Source organism: Bufo gargarizans, chromosome 11 (genome assembly GCF_014858855.1).
Source record: "Bufo gargarizans isolate SCDJY-AF-19 chromosome 11, ASM1485885v1, whole genome shotgun sequence".
Classification (NCBI taxonomy): domain Eukaryota; kingdom Metazoa; phylum Chordata; class Amphibia; order Anura; family Bufonidae; genus Bufo; species Bufo gargarizans.
The window spans coordinates 80,995,215-81,016,483 of record NC_058090.1 but is presented as its reverse complement, the minus strand read 5'-3'; the positions used below and the strand labels follow the sequence as shown (position 1 = coordinate 81,016,483).

Below are 21,269 nucleotides of genomic sequence, written 5' to 3'. Positions count from 1 at the left end.
TTAATACAAAAATTTTCTTTTTGTGACACCAATTATGTTTATTAAGGGAAATCTGTCACCAGTCTCATGGTGTTTTAACTAAGGGCAAAATAAACTAGTGTCAGATCCCCTTGGCAAAATGCTGGGACACTTGGTTTAATTGACCAAGCCATTTTGCTCAAATCTTTTACTAAACATGGCTTGTGGCAAACTGCAAATGGGACTTCTTATGGATTGCTTTCAAATATGTCTTTCTTCTCTCCAGTTTTTCATAAAGGCCAGATTTGTGAATTACATGTCTAATAGTTTTCCTGTGGACAGATTCTCCCACCTGAGCTTTGGATCACTGCAGCTCCTCTAGATTGACCATGGGCCTCTTGGCGGCTTAAGTTGTACTCTCTGTGCCTGGGCTGTCAGTTAAGGTGGATGTCCATGTCTTCGTAGCTTTTCAGTTATGTCATTTTCAGATGCTGTATCGAACAGTGCTCCGTGATATGTTCACAGCTTGGGATATATTTTTTTTAACCTAACCCTGTTTTACACTTCTCCACAACTTTATCCCTGACCTGTCTGGTATGTTCCTTGGTGTTCATGATGCTGTTTGATCACTAATGTTCTCTAACAAACCTCTGAGGCCTTCACAGAACAGCTGTAGTTATACTGGGAGTAGATTACACACAGGTGGACTCTATTTACTAATTAGGTGACTTCTGAAGGCAATCGGTCACAGTGAATTTTATTTAGGTGTATCATAGTATCACAGTGGGCACACCATATTTTTCAGAATTGTATTTATTAAAATATTTGAAAACCATGTATCATTTTCCTTTCCCTTCACACTCACACACTTGCTACTATGTGTTGGTCTATCACACAAAATGCATTTAAGTGTGTGGGAGTAACCTGAAAAAATATGGAAAAGTTCAAGGAGTAGGAATACTCTTCCAAGGCACTGTAGTACAGCCAGTGAGCTATTAAAAAAAATGTATCTGAATAGTGCCACCTGCTGTTTGTTCTTCTCTTTGTTTTTTGTCTGTCTCACTGAACTGGTCAAATGCTCTCAGTTTAACTTTTTCACTGCCCCCAGCCATATGCTCTGTTAGTTTTTTTCCTATTGATCTTTATTAAAAGTAGAAAGTTCTTTTTTCTGTATAGAGCTGAGATGGTCTAATAGAGCGAACGTAATTTTCTGTCTTTTCCATCAGTTGGAGAGCTGACGGGCTCCTTATCTCTGTTCTCTGACATTATAAACACTCATCAAAGCTCAATCATTATCTTACTGATAAGAATGCATTAAATTTTTATGACCTCTTAGTAATTTAGAAATAAGGGTTATTAGATGACAAATGAAAGTATATTTCCTAGAGCTAGAAAAACAGTTAACCCTTTGTGACTGAACAGCTCCATATTTTTAATAAAGACCAACTGCTAAAATTACTTTTAGCCCAAAATGAGTAAAATACAATCATCCCAAAAATTGCCCTCCAAAAAAGGCTAGGTGTACATAGCCTTTAAAATCAATTAAAACCAGAGGCCCACATTTACTGTAAGCGCACCTAAATTACGGCATAAATTGTACAGATGTAGCAGGGTTAGCACTCAAGCTCTTAACTCAAATTTCTTAACTCATTGCGTTATCTTGAGACAAAAGCCATTGAAAAGCAGTTGAAGGTGTTTGCTTAATGCATTTAGTTTAGATAACACGTCTCATAAATCATGAGTGATAACTCTACTACATCTGTATGTGCATTATATGCTAAAAAGTGGCAAATCTTAGAACATCCAAGTTTAGGGAAAGTTTCTGCACCTAGTCTGAAAAAGAGGCATGGCTTCATGGGAAAGGATATTTTGCGTCAACGTTGCACCGCACTTTTGTGTAAAATTCTGTAAGATAAACGATAGTTCATATAGAGTTAGACAAAAATTGTCTATCCATGTGCCACATTTATCATTCTGCCAGAGGCACTGGGATAAATCTGGTGTAGGTCTAGACAGCTTGTCTAACTGAATGTCATCTATGGGATTAGTAAATCTGGCCCCAGTCTTCAAAAAAGAAAAAATGAAAACATAATTTCTAATTATGGACCATCCATTAACAGAAAAAAAGTTATATTTTTGTGATCAAGACTTAAAAGATATATATGTTATAAAGAATTATAATTTTCTTAACTTTGCCTCTTTTCAGAGAAATGCTGCAGAAAAATAAAACCGTGGTTGAAGAGTTCATTTTATTGGCCTTTGCCGATTTGCAGCAGCTCCGGATTTTTCTTTTCCTGTTTTTTCTGCTGACCTATGTGACTTGTCTTCTGGGAAATTTTGCAATAATCATTGTTGTTAAAATAGAACATTCGCTTCATAACCCGATGTATTTTTTCATCAGTGTGTTCTCCATTTTGGAAATCATGTTTGTCTCGGTCACCGTTCTGAAACTTTTGGCCATTTTAATTGGACATAAAAACACAATATCTTTTAGTGGCTGTTTTACTCAAATGTATGTTTTCGACTCCTTGGGGGTCACCGAATGCTATCTCCTTATGGTGATGGCATATGACCGACATCAGGCTATTAATAACCCCTTACGTTACCCAACCATCATGACTAATACAGCTTGTGTTAGACTGGCCATGCTTCCATGGGTCTTTGGATTTAGCATTATTTTTGTACCAAACATCATTACGGCACAGTTAGAATTCTGTGGTCCTAATGTTATTGACCACTTTTTTTGCGACATGGCTCCCTTACAAAGCTTGGCCTGTTCTGATTCTTTCGTAAGCAGCATGTCCACAAGCTTAGCAGCTGTCACTGGTATTGTTCTACCATTCCTCATAATCCTAGGGTTCTATGTCTGTATCATAAAGACTGTTACCAAGATCAAGAGTAAAGAGGGTAAAAGGAAAGCCTTCTCCACCTGCACATCTCATCTCATCGTAGCCAGCCTCTTCTTTGGTACAGCCATCATTGTGTATATCAAACCCAAAGGCAGCCATTATGATAAGTACCTTGCTTTTATGTATACAGCGATCACTCCAACAATCAATCCCTTTATTTATACCTTTAGGAACAGGGACGTGAAGAAGGTTTCCTGGAATTTATTAAACCGGTTCATAAGACTAATAGTAGAGAGAGGAAGACTTTAATTCAACCAATTTTAGATAAAATGCACTAGATTGGTCTTTCCACCAAAATTAGTTCAGATTAGAGATGAGCAAACCTCAAAGTTCAGTTTGGTTCCGGTTCGCAGAATTTTTTAAAAAGATTGGTTCAGACCCAAATCGGTTTGTGTCGAATCAGATTGGCTCCAATTGACCTGTAAATTTATATGGGTAAGGCCTCATGCACACAGACTTTTTTTTTTTTTTTTTTGCGATCCGCAAAAACGGTTTCCGCTGTTCCGTGATCAGTGTCCGTTTTTTCTTCCGTGGGTCTTCCTTGATTTTTGGAGGATCCACGGACATGAAAAATGAAAAAAAAATCTAAGTCAAAAGTTTGCCTTTGAAATGATAGAAAAAAACAGACACGGATCACGGACGCGGATGACAATCTTGTGTGCATCCGTGATTTTCCGTGAACCGTTGTCCGTGAAAAAAATAGGACAGGTCATATTTTTTTCACGGACTGGAAACACTGATCACGGACGCGGATGCCAAACGGTGCATTTTCCGGTTTTTCCACAGACCCATTGAAAGTCATAGAAACATAGAATGTGTTGAGTCAATGGGTCCGTGGTCAATGGGTCCACAAGTCAATGGGTCCACGGAAAAAAACTGAAAACGGAACAACGGCCGCGGATGCACACAACGGTCGTGTGCGTGAGGCCTAAACGTGTGTATTTGTGCAGATGGTGTTTGAATGCACATGGTGCCCTTCCCATATGACACGCACAAGTGTTAATTCAGAAAAAAAAGTGTCTCATTGTGAATGAGCCTATAAAAATTCTCCTTTTTAATTGGGAGCAGCAGCAGTGTAGTGTGGATGTGGAAAAAGGTACAGATATAGTGGCAACAGAATCAGAATAGCATGAAACATACAAGGCAGTATATCAGCTGTCTATGGGTAGTAGTATCAACAGTAGTGGTAGTAGAGGCAGATGCATAGTGTTAATAGTGGCGCAGTAGGGGATTGGCAGCGAGGAGTTGCAGCTGAGGCAGTGGTGGCAGCAGAAGCCATATGGCACATGTTGGCAGGCGGGCAGCAGCATGATGGAGAAAGCAGCAGCCATATGAAACCTGTTGGTAAGAAGGTAGTAGCAGTAGCAGGAAGGAGGCATCAGCAGAACCAGCCGAACGGAACATGACGCTAGGCAGGCAGTAGCAGTGGCATGATGGAGGCAGCAGCAGCCATACAGAACATGATGGTAGGCACCGTCAGCAATCCCAGATTTATTCTTCTGACTCAGCCAGAGCAGTGTGAAAAACCTCCCAAATCCAGACTTGTTTCAGTTGACATAAGTGATGTTTTTAACACTGGCAGAGGACAAATTGATCTATTTAGGTGTCACCACACACCCTACAATGCTGAAAACCCTTTCCGAGAGACACTGGAGGCTGGGCAAAAAGGAAGAAAGAGAGCGTACTGTGCCAGTTTGGGCCACTGTTCCAGTCTGCCTGCCCAGAAATATATGGGGTCAGGGAACAGTGTATGCGCCAGACAAAGGCCAAAGTGTAGGTACGGATGTAGTAGAGACGTGTTATCTAAACTAGGCAAACTCCTTCAATTGCTTTTCAATGGCTTTTGTTTCAAGATAACGCGATGCGTTAAGAAATATGAGTTTGTGTGTTAACCCTGCAACATCTGGTAGGTGTAAGATGCATTAGCTGTTCTTCTTCATCCATCACCCCTTGCTGGATAAGCATCATTGTCTATTCTAAGACAAATATGAGGAAAATGAGGGACAATTGCAACATGAACGGCATGAGCTGCCACTGCCCGACCTGGAAACACATGCTCCTTGCTGAGGCAGACTGATGCATGACAAAATTGTTCATGGCTTCCCGCTGCTCGTACAGACGCTCTTGCATACACGATGTTGAAATCCAGTGGGTTGGAATGTCGAAGATTAAGCATTTTAGCAGCAGACCGGCAGACAATATTTGGCGCTACTCTTTGTATTATAAGACACACATATATACTATTTTCCCAATCCCCCCCCCAAAAAATAAATAAATTATGAAATAAAAATTGAACTGTCTGGAGGTGCCGTGACACGGATTTCAGACTAGTAGTTCACCTTTTCACTCAGAGATTTAAACCACAATCCTTTGTATTGTAAGACACACGTACATTGGTATTTTCACCAACCCTCAACAAATAAACTGTCTGGAGAAGCACCAATACAGATTTTAGACTAGTATTTCACGTTATGACTCAGAAATGTAAACCCACAACCCTCTGTATTGTAAGACACACATATATGCTATGCCCAAAAAAAATGAACCATACGGAGATGCCCTGACACAGATTTTGGACTAGTACTTCAGCTGTTTTCACTGAGATTTCAAAGGCTATCTATCCTTTGAATGGTAAAGCACATGTTGTAGGTAGCTGCTTCTGAGGTTCTGCAGCAGCTGCAGCTGTGTTATAAGGCAGTAAATGCAGCTAGAAGGCAGCCAGGTACACTCAGCCTCAGCTCCTCGCTTCTCACTCCCTGGCTGAAAGCTTTCCCTGCCTTTCCCTATTCTACACAATTATTCTTTTTTCTAGCTTTTCCCTTCACTGTCCCTGACACTAGGATAAAAGCTTGGTTGTGACTGTACACTGTCCCTAAGATCGTTTTTCTGTCAGGCACTGCATAGACCCATCCACCCTCATTAACAACCCAACACTGAATGACACTCTGCTTGTTTCACAAGGGCAGGGCACCTCCCGCCTGCCGCAGCACTAATTGGCTCATCCAGGCTGTATGTGGGTCTGTAATCAGGGCAAGTCCCCCATTCCTCTTAGGCCCCTTTCACACGGGCGAGTTTCCCGCGCGGGTGCAATGCATGACGTGAACGCATTGCACCCGCACTGAATCCGGATGCGGTGCGATTTTCACGCACGGTTGCTAGGAGACGATGGGGATGGGGACCCGATCATTATTGTTTTTCCTTATAACATGGTTATAAGGGAAAATAATATCATTCCTAATACAGAATGCATAGTACAATAGGGCTGGAGGGGTTAAAAAAAAGAAAAAATAATTTAACTCACCTTAAGCCACTTGTTCGCGCAGCCCGGCTTCTCTTCTGTCTTCATCTTTGCTGTGCATAGGAAAAGGACCTGTGGTGACATCACTACGCTCATCAAATGGTCCGTCACATGATCCATCACCATGGTAAAATATCATGTGATGGACCATGTGATGAGCGCAGTGATGTCATCAAAGGTCCTATTCCTCAAAGAAGAAGACAGAAAAGATGCCGGCTGCGCGAACAAGTGGATTAAGGTGAGTTAAAAAAAAAAAAATTGTTTTTTTTAACCCCTCCAGCACTATTGTACTATGCAGTCTGTATTCAGAATGCTATTATTTTCCCTTATAACCATGATATAAGGGTGAATAATACAATCTACACAACCTTGAACCCAAACCTGATTTCAATGAAGAAGTTCGGGTCTGGGTACCATATTCAGTTTTTTCTCACGAGTGTGCAAAATGCAATGCACCCTCACGATAAAAACTGAACAACGGAACGCAATCGCAGTCAAAACCGACCGCAATTGGGTACCTACTCGCGCGGGTTTGCCACAACGCACTCGCAACACATCCGGACCCTATCCGGACACACTCGTCTGCAAGGGGCCTTAGAGTCATGTGTGTATTCTTCTTCTTCCTCTCTCATGTATTTTCCCAACATATGCAGTAAAATGGTGAGAACCGTTTTACTGGATTTGTTTGAAACAAACCTGAAATTTTACGGGTTCGTCTACCAACCAAAATTTTGGGAAGTTTGTAATGAACCCCGATTCATTACGAACGGATTCACTCATCTCTAGCTCAAATCCATTAGATACACCCAGATGCATTAGATCTAGTCTTTCCATCAAGAGTAGTTTAGATTAGTGTTGGGCGCGAATATTCGTATGGCGAATTTTAATCTCGAATATCGCCACTTTGAGAATTTGCAAATATTTAGAATATAATGCTATATATTCGTATTCGCGAATATTCTAGATTTTTTTTCTTCTCATCGGTAACCTCCCCTCTTGCTTGTGGGCCAATGAGAAGGCTGCAATGTCTTTGTCAGAGCTTAGCAACATCCGTAGCAACCAATAGGAAAGTTGCCCACCCCTTACTATATAAGAACCTCCCCAGCAGCCATTTTCTGTAGTTTTATGGAGTTCTGAGGTAGACAGCAGTGTCATTGCTGTGCTCTGTGCTTTACTGTTCAATTACATTAGATAGATAGTTAGTTAGCTAATATATATAATACAGATAGTGGGAGATAGTCAGTGTAGGTTAGATCCTAATATAGTGTAGCTGTTGGTTCCAGTGCAGGGTGTTAGGTAGTATGAGTTCTGCAGTCCATACATACATGATACAGACATACATATACAAGTTTACAACAATACTTAGTGTACCAATCAGTAATATGTAGTCAGACCTGCTAAAATGTGAATTTGCACGTATTGCGCAAAAATATGCCCAATCGCGAATATATTGGGGCACTCTATCTGCATATAAAGCTATTGTAATGTTCTGCCGTGCCAACCATTTTCTCCAGTCTCAGAAAACTTCTAGCAGCTTAAAAATTGTAGCATAAGTGACCCACGCCTGTATTTCGCACGCATTACGCAAATATTACATTGACGATTTTCGGAATCAAGAAAATAATCGCCAATTCTCGAATTTGTGAATATATATGATGAATATTCACCCAAATATTCGTGAAATATCACAAATTAGAACATTGCCCCTGCCACTTATCACTTTTTTAGATGCATACGATTGGTGTTAAACACTATGAACCCTGCTGGTTGCTAGAATAAATGATCATCATCAGCGTTAGGAACTTGATGCCCTCCCTGCTCTGGTTGACACCTACTGCTCTTGCTACCTATTGGAGATGGGTCTATATGAATCAATCTCCTACTTCTTAACAAATCAGCAGTCAACTGTTTTAGGGTGTTTGCCAGTTAGTAACCTATACAGAGCCACTTCCAATAGCTAATACCCCTGAAATAGTTCTCTTTTTCTAGGAGATATTTCTTTCATATAATTTTCCTATTTCCACTAAGACTCCATAGGCAGCTGGTCTCATTAAAGTGGTTGTCTCACTTCAGCAAATGGCAGTTATCATGTAGTAAGGCGCTTACTAATGTATTGTAGCTGTCCATATTGCCTCCTTTGCTGGCTTCAGTGGGGTACCGCCAACATAGGCAGACCATACAGCTGCTATGGGGTCCGTGGCGGGGGGGGGGGGGCAGAGTGCTTGGAAGGCAGTTGATATATTATGATCGAGATCGCTGTCGGTCATTGGCATAGGCCCACAGCAGGCTTGCCTGCCGTTGACTTACGGGACCTGCTTCCCTTCTGCTCAGGGCCCCCTCCCCCATTGTGTACACAACTTACATCGATGTTCCTCCCTGTGTGACCCAGCCATTCTGCACAGCGCTCTCTCTTCTGTCTGCTGGGCACTACACTGGCCAATCAGCATTTAGCAGTGCAAAGCTCCTGCTACTGATTGGCTAGTGCACCGCTCGCTCAGCTGACAGAACTGTGCAGGTGGGGAGGAGTGGCAGTTGTATACAGCGCTCAAGCGCTCTGCCTGCCTCAGTCAGCCACCCACTGGACCGGAGAAGAGAATGGACTCCAACAGCCCTGCCCCAGCATCACCGCCGCCGGATCAGGAGGCAGCAACACTTGTCCCTGTGGTCTGCCAATGCCACCTGACCACAGTCAGCACAGCAGTGAGTGCCAGTAACTCTGTTTAAAAAAAGTTAATGGGGGGAAGAGAGAGCAGCAACAAGCAGAGTTCCTGTGGGGTTGGGAGGACACTGTTCTGTAGGGTCATTATTATATATGGACTCAGGACAGTTTGCTCCAGCCCACCCCCCATGAACTCTACTTTCTGTTAAATTGGTCATATAGAGTGTGCCCATCCCAACTTAGGCACCATGAACTGGGGAGGGTGCCTGTTGCACAATAAGGGTGCATTCACACGACCATGCCATGTTTTACAGTCCGCAAAACACGGATACAAGCCATGTGTCTGTCATGGTCTTACCTCCTTGCTGTCCTCCTTCGTTTGACATGTGCTGGCGGCCATCTTGGTTTCTGGGTTTCTTGTAGCCTCCCACCCTGCGGCTCCTCCTTCCCACTGGGAGGAGCTGGATGCCTAGCTCATATATATAGGAGGTCTGTGGCTTCAGTTCCTTGCTTGGTCCTCCTGTGCTCACATGCTTCTAAGACTGCTGCTGCTTCTGGTTCCTGATCCTGGCTTCGTCTGACTACCCTGCTGATTCCTGATCCTGGCTTCGTCTGACTACCCTGCTGATTCCTGATCCTGGCTTCGTCTGACTACCCTTCTGGTTCCTGATCCCTGGTTTCGCAAGACCCTGCTTCGGTTTAGCCATCCGTTTGGACTTTTGCCTTACAGCTTTATTTTCAATAAAGCCTTCTTATTTCCACTCATCTCTTGTTATACGTCTGGTTCATGGTTCCATGACATTAGGACCAAGCCATGAATTCTGACGGTACAGGGCCATCCTCGCTACCTACGCTGGTTGCCAGACTTGATCAGCAGGATCACCTGTTGGGTCGGTTCGCTGTGGCGTTGCAAACCCTGCTTGAACGCACGGCTCATTTAGCTTCCGTTGCCGATGGGTCGGTTGTCGCTCCTGGGCCCGCTCCTACTGCCGCTCCGGTTGTTGCGCCAGAGTCTACCCCGACACCTGTTGCTGCACCTGCGGTGTTTCGGGGTATGACCGGTTCTGCCCCCCTTCCACAGCGCTTTGGGGGAGAGCCAACTCAGTGCCGAGGTTTCCTTAACCAGGTGGGCATTTACTTCGAGTTGCTGCCACATGCCTTTCCTACTGAGAGATCAAAGGTGGGCTTCTTGATCTCGCTGCTCTCGGACAAGGCCTTGGCCTGGGCCAGCCCTTTATGGGAGAACAACAATCCGGTGGTTGCCGAGTTTTCCGGTTTTGTTGCTTCTCTTCGGAAGGTATTCGATGTGCCGGCTCGTGCTGCCTCTGCTGCGAAGCTCCTTATGTCCATCAGACAGGGTTCACGATCCGTAGCTGAATACGCCATTGAGTTTCGTACCCTGGCAGCAGAGGTGGGCTGGAATAATGAGGCTCTGGTCGCTGCTTTCTCTCATGGTCTCTCGGATGCCTTGAAGGATGAGGTTGCAGCTAAGGACCTACCAGTGGAGCTCGAGTCTCTTATTTCTTTCCTGATTTTGATTGACACCAGACTCAGGGAGAGACCTTCCTTTAAGGAGAGCCTGCGGAGGCCTTCTAACAGATTGGCGCCTACGTTTTCTGTCCCACCCGTGCCTCCCTCTCCTCCCACGCCTCCTGGGGATGACTTGTCTGGGGGTGAACCCATGCAGCTGGGGTTTGCTCGCCTGTCCGAGGGGGAGAGGGTACTCCGGAGACGCGAGGGCCGATGCATGTACTGTGGTCTCGGTGGGCATTTTCGGTTGGCATGCCCGAACCGTCCGGGAAACGCTCGCACCTGAGATCCTGTCGGGGGCAGATCTTGGGTGGAGTCTCCTCGTCCCCGGTTTCCTGTGTTGACAAACCACTGATTACTGTTGTCCTCTCCTGGGTCGGGGGCTCGGTGACGACCCAGGCGTTGGTGGACTCTGGTGCTGGTGGTTTGTTCATTGATAGTGTGTTCGCTGCCGCCAATTCCATTCCTCTGCAGCCTCGAGGTTCCCCACTGGCTCTTGAGGCGATAGACGGCAGACCCCTTCTGCCGCCACACGTGACTCATGAGACCCTTCCAGTGGGGATGGCCATTGGTGCCGTTCACAGAGAGTCGGTCTGTCTCCAGGTTATTTCGTCTCCACACTACTCGGTGGTCTTGGGGTACCCCTGGCTCCAGAAGCATAATCCGACTTTCGATTGGAAATCGGCCGAGATCCTCTCGTGGTCACCGCAGTGTGGGGCTAGTTGCATCCATGGGCCTGTCAAGTTGCTGTGTACTTCCTCGGACTCTCTGTTGCCTCCTGAATACGAGGAGTACCGGGATGTATTCGATAAGGTGCGTGCGGTTGCCCTACCTCCGCACCGCCCATACGATTGTGCCATAGAGTTACAATCTGGTGCCGTTCCGCCTCGTGGCAAAGTCTATCCACTGTCGGTAGCGGAGAATGAGGCCATGGAGGAGTACGTGAGGGAGGCGCTTTCACGCGGACACATTCGCAAATCCTCGTCCCCGGCAGGGGCTGGATTTTTCTTTGTGAAAAAGAAGGGCGGCGAGTTGAGGCCTTGCATCGATTACAGGGGTCTCAATCGCATCACGATCAAGAACGCTTACCCGATACCCTTGATTTCCGAGCTGTTCGATCGCCTCAAAGGGGCCACAGTCTTTACCAAACTCGACCTGAGGGCGGCATATAACCTGGTAAGGATCAAGGCGGGCGATGAGTGGAAGACCGCGTTTAACACCAGGACCGGTCATTATGAATCCTTGGTTATGCCCTTTGGGTTGTGCAATGCGCCCGCAGTCTTCCAGGAATTCATCAACGATGTTTTCCGTGACCTGTTGCAGCAGTGTGTGGTGGTCTATTTGGATGACATCTTGGTATATTCAGAATCCATGGAGGCCCACATTCTGGATGTCAGACGAGTGTTGCAACGGTTACGAGAGAACAAGCTGTTCGGTAAGCTTGAGAAATGCGAATTTCACCGATCCCAGGTAACCTTCTTAGGTTACATCATTTCCGCTGAGGGGTTCTCCATGGATCCTGAGAAGGTTTCGGCTGTCTTACAGTGGCCCCAGCCCAGTGGTCTTCGTGCCCTGCAGCGCTTTTTGGGCTTCGCCAATTATTATCGGAAGTTCATCAGGGACTTTTCTATGCTAGCCAAGCCTCTCACGGATCTGACCAAGAAGGGCAGTAATCCCCAGGTCTGGCCGCCCGAGGCCATCCGAGCTTTTGAGGCTCTAAAGTCCGCCTTTGTGTCGGCTCCGATTCTGTCGCATCCCAACCCTGGGTTGCCGTTTGTCCTCGAGGTGGACGCGTCTGAGACGGGAGTAGGCGCCCTCCTGTCTCAGCGTAGAACACCAGAGGGTCCTCTGCTTCCTTGTGGGTTTTACTCCCGGAAACTGTCTTCCGCGGAGTGCAACTACCAGATTGGTGACAGGGAGTTATTGGCCATCGTGCAGGCCCTTAAAGAATGGAGGCACTTGCTCGAGGGCTCGGTGGTTCCGGTTCTCATCCTGACGGATCACAAGAATCTGACCTACCTCTCTGAGGCCAAGAGATTGACACCACGTCAGGCCAGATGGGCTCTGTTCTTGTCACGTTTTAATTACGTGGTCTCCTACCTACCCGGTTCCAAGAACATCAGAGCGGATGCCTTATCACGGCAGTACTCCGAGCTGTCCTGGGAGGAGTCGATTCCGACTTCGGTCATACCTCCGAATCAGATCCTGGCCGCCATTCGCACCAGCCTGACCTCTCCCCTGGGTAAGCAGATTTTGGCGGCTCAATCTGGTGCTCCCTCTGGGAGACCCAACGGCAGGTGTTTTGTGCCTGAGGAGTTGCGCACTCGGTTGTTGCGAACCTACCATAACTCCAAGGCCGTGGGGCATCCTGGAAAGAATCAGCTGTCCTGGGCTGTTTCACGTCTGTTCTGGTGGCCTTCTCTACGTTCCGACATCGCCGCATATGTAGCGGCATGCTCCGTTTGTGCCCAGAGTAAGTCCCCTCGGCACCTTCCGTTGGGCCTTTTGCAACCCATAGCCACCGGGGAGCGTCCATGGTCACACCTGGGGATGGATTTCATTGTGGACCTCCCTGCATCCCGAGGCCATACGGTCATTCTCATGATAGTGGATCGGTTTTCCAAAATGTGCCACTGTGTTCCTCTTAAGAAGTTACCCTCTGCACAAGAGTTGGCCTCGATTTTTGCCAGGGAGGTCTTCCGGTTGCACGGTTTGCCCAAGGAGATTGTGTCGGATCGGGGGAGTCAGTTTGTGTCCAGGTTCTGGCGCGCCTTTTGCTCCCAGTTGGGGATTCATCTCTCTTTCTCCTCGGCCTACCACCCTCAGTCCAATGGGGCCGCAGAACGATCCAATCAGGCCTTGGAGCAATTCCTTCGTTGCTATGTCTCCGATCACCAAGACAATTGGGTTGACCTCCTGCCTTGGGCTGAGTTTGCCAGGAACACGGCGGTGAACTCTTCCTCTGGGACGTCTCCCTTCATGGCCAATTATGGGTTCCAACCTGCCGTGTTACCGGAGGTATTCTCTCCCCAGGATATTCCGGCTGTGGAGGATCACCTTTCCGTCCTACGTGCTTCTTGGGTACAGATCCAGAGGTCCCTTGAGGTCTCTGCGCAGTGCCAGAGACTCCAGGCTGATCGCAGACGAGCGCCCGCTCCTTCCTACCAGGTCGGAGACCGCGTATGGTTGTCCACCCGCAACCTCAACCTTCGAGTGCCCACTCCCAAGCTGGCGCCTCGCTTTGTTGGTCCCTTCCGAGTGCTTCGCAGGGTAAACCCGGTAGCCTATGCCCTTGCGCTTCCTCCTGGCATGCGGATCTCCAACGTGTTTCATGTCTCCCTGTTGAAGCCACTGGTGTGTAATCGTTTCACTTCCTCGATTCCTCGGCCTCGTCCGGTCCAAGTGGGCAATCGTGAGGAGTATGAGGTGAGCAATATCCTGGACTCACGCCTGGTCCGCGGCCGGGTGCAGTTTTTGGTCCATTGGCGTGGTTATGGTCCAGAGGAGCGTTCCTGGGTTCCCTCCGCAGATGTCCATGCTCCTGCCTTGCTCCGAGCCTTCCACGCACGCTTCCCTCAGAAACCGTTCCTTACTCCGCAAAGGAGGGGCCCTTGAGGGGGAGGTACTGTCATGGTCTTACCTCCTTGCTGTCCTCCTTCGTTTGACATGTGCTGGCGGCCATCTTGGTTTCTGGGTTTCTTGTAGCCTCCCACCCTGCGGCTCCTCCTTCCCACTAGGAGGAGCTGGATGCCTAGCTCATATATATAGGAGGTCTGTGGCTTCAGTTCCTTGCTTGGTCCTCCTGTGCTCACATGCTTCTAAGACTGCTGCTGCTTCTGGTTCCTGATCCTGGCTTCGTCTGACTACCCTGCTGATTCCTGATCCTGGCTTCGTCTGACTACCCTGCTGATTCCTGATCCTGGCTTCGTCTGACTACCCTTCTGGTTCCTGATCCCTGGTTTCGCAAGACCCTGCTTCGGTTTAGCCATCCGTTTGGACTTTTGCCTTACAGCTTTATTTTCAATAAAGCCTTCTTATTTCCACTCATCTCTTGTTGTGCGTCTGGTTCATGGTTCCATGACAGTGTCTTCTGCATTTTGTGGAAAGCACAGGGTTAGCACTATATAGAAAATGCCTATTCTTGTCCACAATTGTGGACAAAACTAGGACATGCTCTATCTTTTTTGCAGGGCCACAGAACATTACAACGGATGTGGACAGCTCATGGCCCCATCTTTTGCGGCCCCATTGAAGTGAATGGGTCCGCACCTGTTCTTCAAAATTGCAGAACAGATATGGACTAGGGTTGAGTGAACCCAAACTGTAAAGTTCGGATTCGTACCGAACTTTAGGATTTTTGAACCCCGGACCTAAACTTTTCAGTAAAAGTTTGGGTTCGGTGTTCGGCAAGTTATTGGCGCTTTTTGAAAGGCTGTAGAGCAGCCAATCAACAAGCATTTAACTCGTGTGCCCTTAGAAGCCATCACAACCATGCCTACTAATGGTATGGCTGTGATTGGCCAGTGCAGAATGGGACTCAGCCTCTATATAAGCTGAGTCACGGAGCGCTGCACGTCATTCTGCTGTTATTAGTGTAGGGATAGGATGCTGCTGTTGGGAGGGAGAGACTAGGAAAGAATCTTTTATCAGAAGTGCTTGTTAACTCAGCAATCTACCTAGATTTTGTTTTGTGGGTGCAGTGCACAATCTTTTTACCCTGCCCTGAGTCCTGTAACAGAGAAAAATAACTTGTATCCGTTTGTTAGTTAGGTGGGCGTTGGCAGCCATTTTATGCAAGTTCAGTGCACCAGCACAGCATATATGCATTTGTGACAGTCAAGTACAAGCTTGAAATACTGCAATTATATTCTGGGTTTAAAAAAAAATATCACCCATTTTTGGCAATACCCTACATCTAGGTCCTTTGCTACATTTGTCACAGTGAAATACAAGCTTGAAATACTGCAATAATATTCTGGGTTAAAAAAAAAAAACACCAATTTTTGGCAATACCCTACATCTGGGTCCTTTGCTGCATTTTTCACAGTAAAATACAAGCTTGAAATACTGCAATAATATTCCGGGTTTAAAAAAACACCCATTTTTGGCAATATTCTACATCTGGGTCCTTTGCTGCATTTGTCACAGTGAAATACAAGCTTGAAATACTGCAATTATATTCTGGGTTTAAAAAATACAAATTTTTGGCAATACCCTACATCTCAGGCCTTTGCTGTGTTTGTCACAGTGAAATACAAGTGTTAGATACTGCTGTTATATTCTGTTAATATAGTTAAAAAAAACACCCATTTTGGGCAAGTTAATACATTTGTAACAGTGAAAATACAAGCTTGAAATACTGCAATTATATTTTGGGTTTAAAAAAAAAACACCAATTTTTTGCAATACCCTACATGTGGGGCCATTGCTGCATTTCTGACAGTCCAATACAAGTGTGATATACCGCTGTTATATTCTGTTTTTTAAAAAGACACCCATTTTGGGCAAGATCCTACATCTGGGGCCTTTGCTGCATTTGTCACAGTCAAATACAAGCAGTCAATACTGCGGTTACATTGTTGGTTGGTTACATTGTTTGGGACCGTGTAGTAATTTTATAAAATTCGCCTGTCACACTGTTGCGTGATCTTAAGAATTTTTTCCTCTTTATGACACCGGCACTGCCTTACTCTCAGTGAACTTAATTGTTGACTATTGGCGGTTACATTGTCGCCTGACAAAAAACATCTGTTAGTTTGGTTGGTGAAAGCAAAGAATCAGGAGAGCGTCAAATAAGGGACGTGGCCCCAGTCGTGGTGCTGCTGGTGGAGCTCCTGTTGCGGGAGAGGACGTGGTCGATCTGTGCCAGCTACACGCACAAGTTAAACACCTTCCTCAGGTGCGAGTAGGCGACAGAACCTTCAGCGTTATTTGGTCGGGCCTAATGAGGTTCTACGAATGGTGAGGCCAGAACAAGTACAGGCGATAGTAGATTGGGTTGCTGACAGTGCCTCCAGTTCCTTCACATTGTCTCCCACCCAGTCTCCTGCTGAAAAATCTGAGTTGGCACATGCAGCCCATGTCTATCAGTCCTTCACCTCACCCCCTTGCAAATCAGCCAAGCAGTCTGAGCCCCAAGTAATGGAGCAGTCTCTTCTGATTTTTTGATGATTCTGCTAGCTGGGTTTCCTAGGGCCATCCACATAGTCCTGCCCCAGAAGTGGAAGAGATTGAGTGAACCAATGCTCAACCACTTATGTTTCAGTATACACCAATATGTGACTCACAAAAGTGAGTACTCGTGCCAAGCCCGCACAGTGAAATGAAACACCAAAGAGAGAAATAAGGCCAGCACAGAAATAAATATATATAAACTTTGTTATAGTCTCGACACAAGACCGGAAGTAATAAAATACAGATAAAATACAATACTGTGGTGAATGAGGGACACACAAGAAGAAGACAGACACCACTGATAATGAACAAATAGATATATATATATGAATGTCAATCTAGATATCACGGCTAATAACGTCATATAGATATAACAAGGTATATAGGTAAATAAAGACGCAATATAAACTAAAATGGAGACAGCTGGGCAGGACGTGTGTGGCCACACTGGGAAGTGAGACGAATGCGCTCCAGACCTGGAACACATCGCCTCACTTCCAGGTATTCGGGTGGAACGCAAGTGCGTCCTGGAACGCAAACGTCACTTCCGGAATATCGGAACAAGGAGGAGGGGAAGGAGCAGGAGGAATGGGGATCCGGTAATAATAGCGGTGGCCACACCTAAATAACTTGAGAAGATTATTTAATCCATATAAAAGGTACAAAAGTTATAAAATACATTATATGCGATCTTACATCAGTGTTATAAAATATACACTCCAGTTCATATATATATTACAGTTTGATGTACAAAATGAGTGTCCCTTGAGTGTAAAGTCCAAAGGGTACGTGCGGTGCAGACGTGCTCGGTGCATCAAGGGTTAAAATTCATTATTCATGATGCAGCTGCATCATATCAGAAGTTAAAAACAGTGGAGCTTACCGCCAATGGACCCGCCGAGTCAGCCAGCGCTGGCGTCCCTCCCTCTGCACCGCGCATGCGCCGGGCCAGACGTCTCTCACCCACCTCCCGACGCCGCCGCGCACATACGCACACTCCATGGAACGCACCGTCACCCAATGGAGCGCATCGCAAGCGCAGCAGCGGAGGGGGGAGGGCAAGACCATGTGACACGGCCGCAGTAGCGCCGCATCGGGGGGCGGGTTAGTGACCATGGTAACGTGGGATAACTATCCCAGTGCGGCCAATAGTGGAAGCGTCCGGACAGGCACACAGTGCACAACAGCATATGACCCTACCTAATCCTTATCCTCAGTGTGTTGGGAAGGCCGGGGGGCGGCGCCATTCAACACCTGCCTGAATAACCATGGGCGACCAAAGCATCCCACCGGTCCTCCACCACACCGCAAGACAAAACAGTGCAGCTCCGATGGGACAAACCCTTCCCATCTGCATGCACAAAGAACGTGATGTGCCATTCATATGCCGACTAGCATCCAGGTTTGTGGCCAGTACCGTGGCATTCATAAGCACCAACGTATTGCTCAACCATAAAGTACCATGTAGATATCAATCAACATTTTGTGCACCACGTAACTCCTCCCCGAACACATCCGTCACGGTCCGCCTGTTCTTCATACGATAGTCACTGTCTCACTAGCGGACTCAGAGGGTCCACACGCGGCACCATCCACGAAATAGACAAAGGGTCATTGGGCTCGTCCAAAGAATCTCTGAAACAGACGAAAGATGTCTAAACATACGGGAAATGCAATAAGTTCAAAAATGTACAACAAAGATTCAAAAAAAGCACTGTTGTACATCCCCCACACCAGACGAGACAACTCAGACCCCCCATGTTCAATGAGCTGACTACACACTCTTTATCCACATAGTGCAGCGGATTGTGACAGATCCACAATTACAGACTAAGAGACTATCTGAAATGGCTGACAAATTTACCAATAGAGGGTACCCAAGAAAATTGGTCCAGAGACAGTTGGACGAATTGGAGTCCAAGGGCCCCAAGGAAGTCAACAAACAAGTTAGGGTGCCATTTATTTCCACATACACTGAGGGGAGTTACCAGATAGCAGGCGTCATCAAGAAACATTGGCCTATACTAATTAGTAATTTTGGCAATGTTAACGAATTTGCTGTACCCCCTCTAATGTCATACAGGAGAACTGACAGCCTGAGAGACAAATTAGTCAGAGCAGAGGTGGCTGGAGATAGGGCCTCTGTCCAGACCTACATAGGTCGCAGAAAGTATGGATGTTACCCGTGCTTGAACTGTGTGAATTGTAGCTATAGGCTGAAAGGGGAGAAATTCGTGCACCCTGAACTTAACACACAGTTCGAAATACGACATTTTCTGACTTGTGATAGTTCATTTGTCGTCTACCTTCTGTCTTGCCCCTGCAACCTCCTTTATGTTGGGGAAACTATTTGCGATGTGAAGACGAGAATGAACTATCATAGGTATTCCATTCGTCAAAAGAGGAGGGACCTCCCTGTGCCCAAGCACTTTGTTGAAGCTGGACACAGAGAGAAGGACCTTAAGTTCAGGGTAATAGATCATATTCCTCTCCTTAAAAGGGGAGGTAACAGGGAAAGACTATTAAAGCAGCGTGAGATTATGTGGATCCATCGGTTACGCTCACTGAAGCCTGACGGCCTTAATGCAGAATGTAGATGGGAACTAGGTGGATAAAGAGTGTGTAGTCAGCTCATTGAACATGGGGGTTCTGAGTTGTCTCGTCTGGTGTGGGGGATGTACAACAGTGCTTTTTTTGAATCTTTGTTGTACATTTTTGAACTTATTGCATTTCCCGTATGTTTAGACATCTTTCGTCTGTTTCAGAGATTCTTTGGACGAGCCCAATGACCCTTTGTCTATTTCGTGGATGGTGCCGCGTGTGGACCCTCTGAGTCCGCTAGTGAGACAGTGACTATCGTATGAAGAACAGGCGGACCGCGACGGATGTGTTCGGGGAGGAGTTACGTGGTGCACAATATGTTGATTGATATCTGCATGGTACTTTATGGTTGAGCAATACGTTGGTGCTTATGAATGCCACGGTACTGGCCACAAACCTGGATGCTAGTCGGCATATGAATGGCACACCACGTTCTAGGTGCATGCAGATGGGAAGGGTTTGTCCCATCGGAGCTGCACTGTTTTGTCTTGCGGTGTGGTGGAGGGCCGGTGGGATGCTTTGGTCGCCCATGGTTATTCAGCCGGGTGTTGACTGGCGCCGCCCCCCCGGCCTTCCCAACACACTGAGGATAAGGATTGGGTAGTGTCATATACTGTTGTGCACTGTGTGCCTGTCCGGACGCTTCCACTATTGGCCGCACTGGGATAGTTATCCCACGTTACCATGGTCACTAACCCGCCCCCCGATGCGTCGCTACTGCGGCCGTGTCACATGGTCTTGCCCTCCGCTGCTGCGCTTGCGATGCGTTCCATGGAGTGTGCGTATGTACGCGGCGGCGTCGGGAGGTGGGTAAGAGACGTCTGGCCCGACGCATGCGCGGTGCAGAGGGAGGGACGCCAGCGCTGGCTGACTCGGCGGGTCCATTGGCGGTAAGCTCCACTGTTTTTAACGTCTGATATGATGCAGCTGCATCATGAATAATGAATTTTAACCCTTGATGCACCGAGCACGTCTGCACCGCACTGTACCCTTTGGACTTTACACTCAAGGGACACTAATTTTGTACATCAAACTGTAATATATATATGAACTGGAGTGTATATTTTATAACACTGATGTAAGATCACATATAATGTATTTTATAACTTTTGTACCTTTTATATGGATTTAATACGAATGTATACTAGACACAGAGTGTCATGTGATGATGTAGTTGGAGATCATGTGACCTGATTGATAACATGTGTATTCACTAATTGTATTGAGTATGTACTGAGTTGTGGGTATATATACCCAGTTGTAAGCACTGTTGTGTAGCTTGATAAAGGCCTCATTGAGTAGGCCGAAACGTTGCTGGGATTAAAGTTTTGGGGTCTTCACCCTGTCACCTAAAGCTGGAAGTGCTGCCTCGTTATTTGCAAGGTATATATCGTGGAGGAGAACCCTTTGGAATGATATGGATTTCTGCACAAATTGGTCATAAAATGTGATCTGATCTTCATCTGTTGTTTATATTTTGAAAATGTCCATGTGGACTATTATACGTGGGGGAAACCTCTATGAGAATAAAGGATAGGTTGAGCAAACACAAATCCACCATTAGAAAGGGTAATTTACTGCTCCCTGTACCATATCACTTTCATGACGTTACCAGGTGATTGAAGGTGTTCCACTACCTTGCCGTGGCGGCGATCGTAATAAATTACTTTTGCAAAAAGAGGCGTATTGGATCCATCGTTTACAAACGATGGAGCCAAGAGGCCTAAACCGCAAATACAATATAAGTAGTCTGATTTGATATCTAAAATTATTTTGTTTTCTTTCAGCAGAATTAATTATGGGACTTTTTTAATTTGAAACAAGTGAAAGCTTCCCTGTCTGAGTGTATCTGATCAGGGTGAGGAGTCAGTGGTATGACGTCAGTTCCTTTGTGTTTTTTTTTACTTTTTTGCTATTTAAGACATGTTTGAGGTTATGTGAACATAGTCTGATGAAAGCACGTGTGAGTGCTGAAACGCGTCACTAATGAAATAAGAAGTGACTTGAATTAAATTTCTGCATCTGAAAATCAAGTGCGAGTGCCGGTCATTCCTTTACAGCCTGATCTTAATCTAAGTCACAACAATAGACAATCACAGTCTGCTTAAACTAATAACACACAAAGAATTAAATGTTACCA

At 46.1% G+C, this 21,269-nt stretch overlaps 1 protein-coding gene across 1 annotated transcript; it reads left to right on the top strand.

The window, feature by feature from the left end:
• The first annotated feature begins 2,168 nt into the window (after window positions 1-2,168).
• On the top strand, window positions 2,169-3,116 carry LOC122921354 (olfactory receptor 6C6-like). The gene has a single exon (XM_044271330.1). It carries the CDS (start codon window positions 2,169-2,171, stop codon window positions 3,114-3,116), a length of 948 nt encoding a protein of 315 aa, XP_044127265.1.
• Window positions 3,117-21,269: the final 18,153 nt, after the last annotated feature.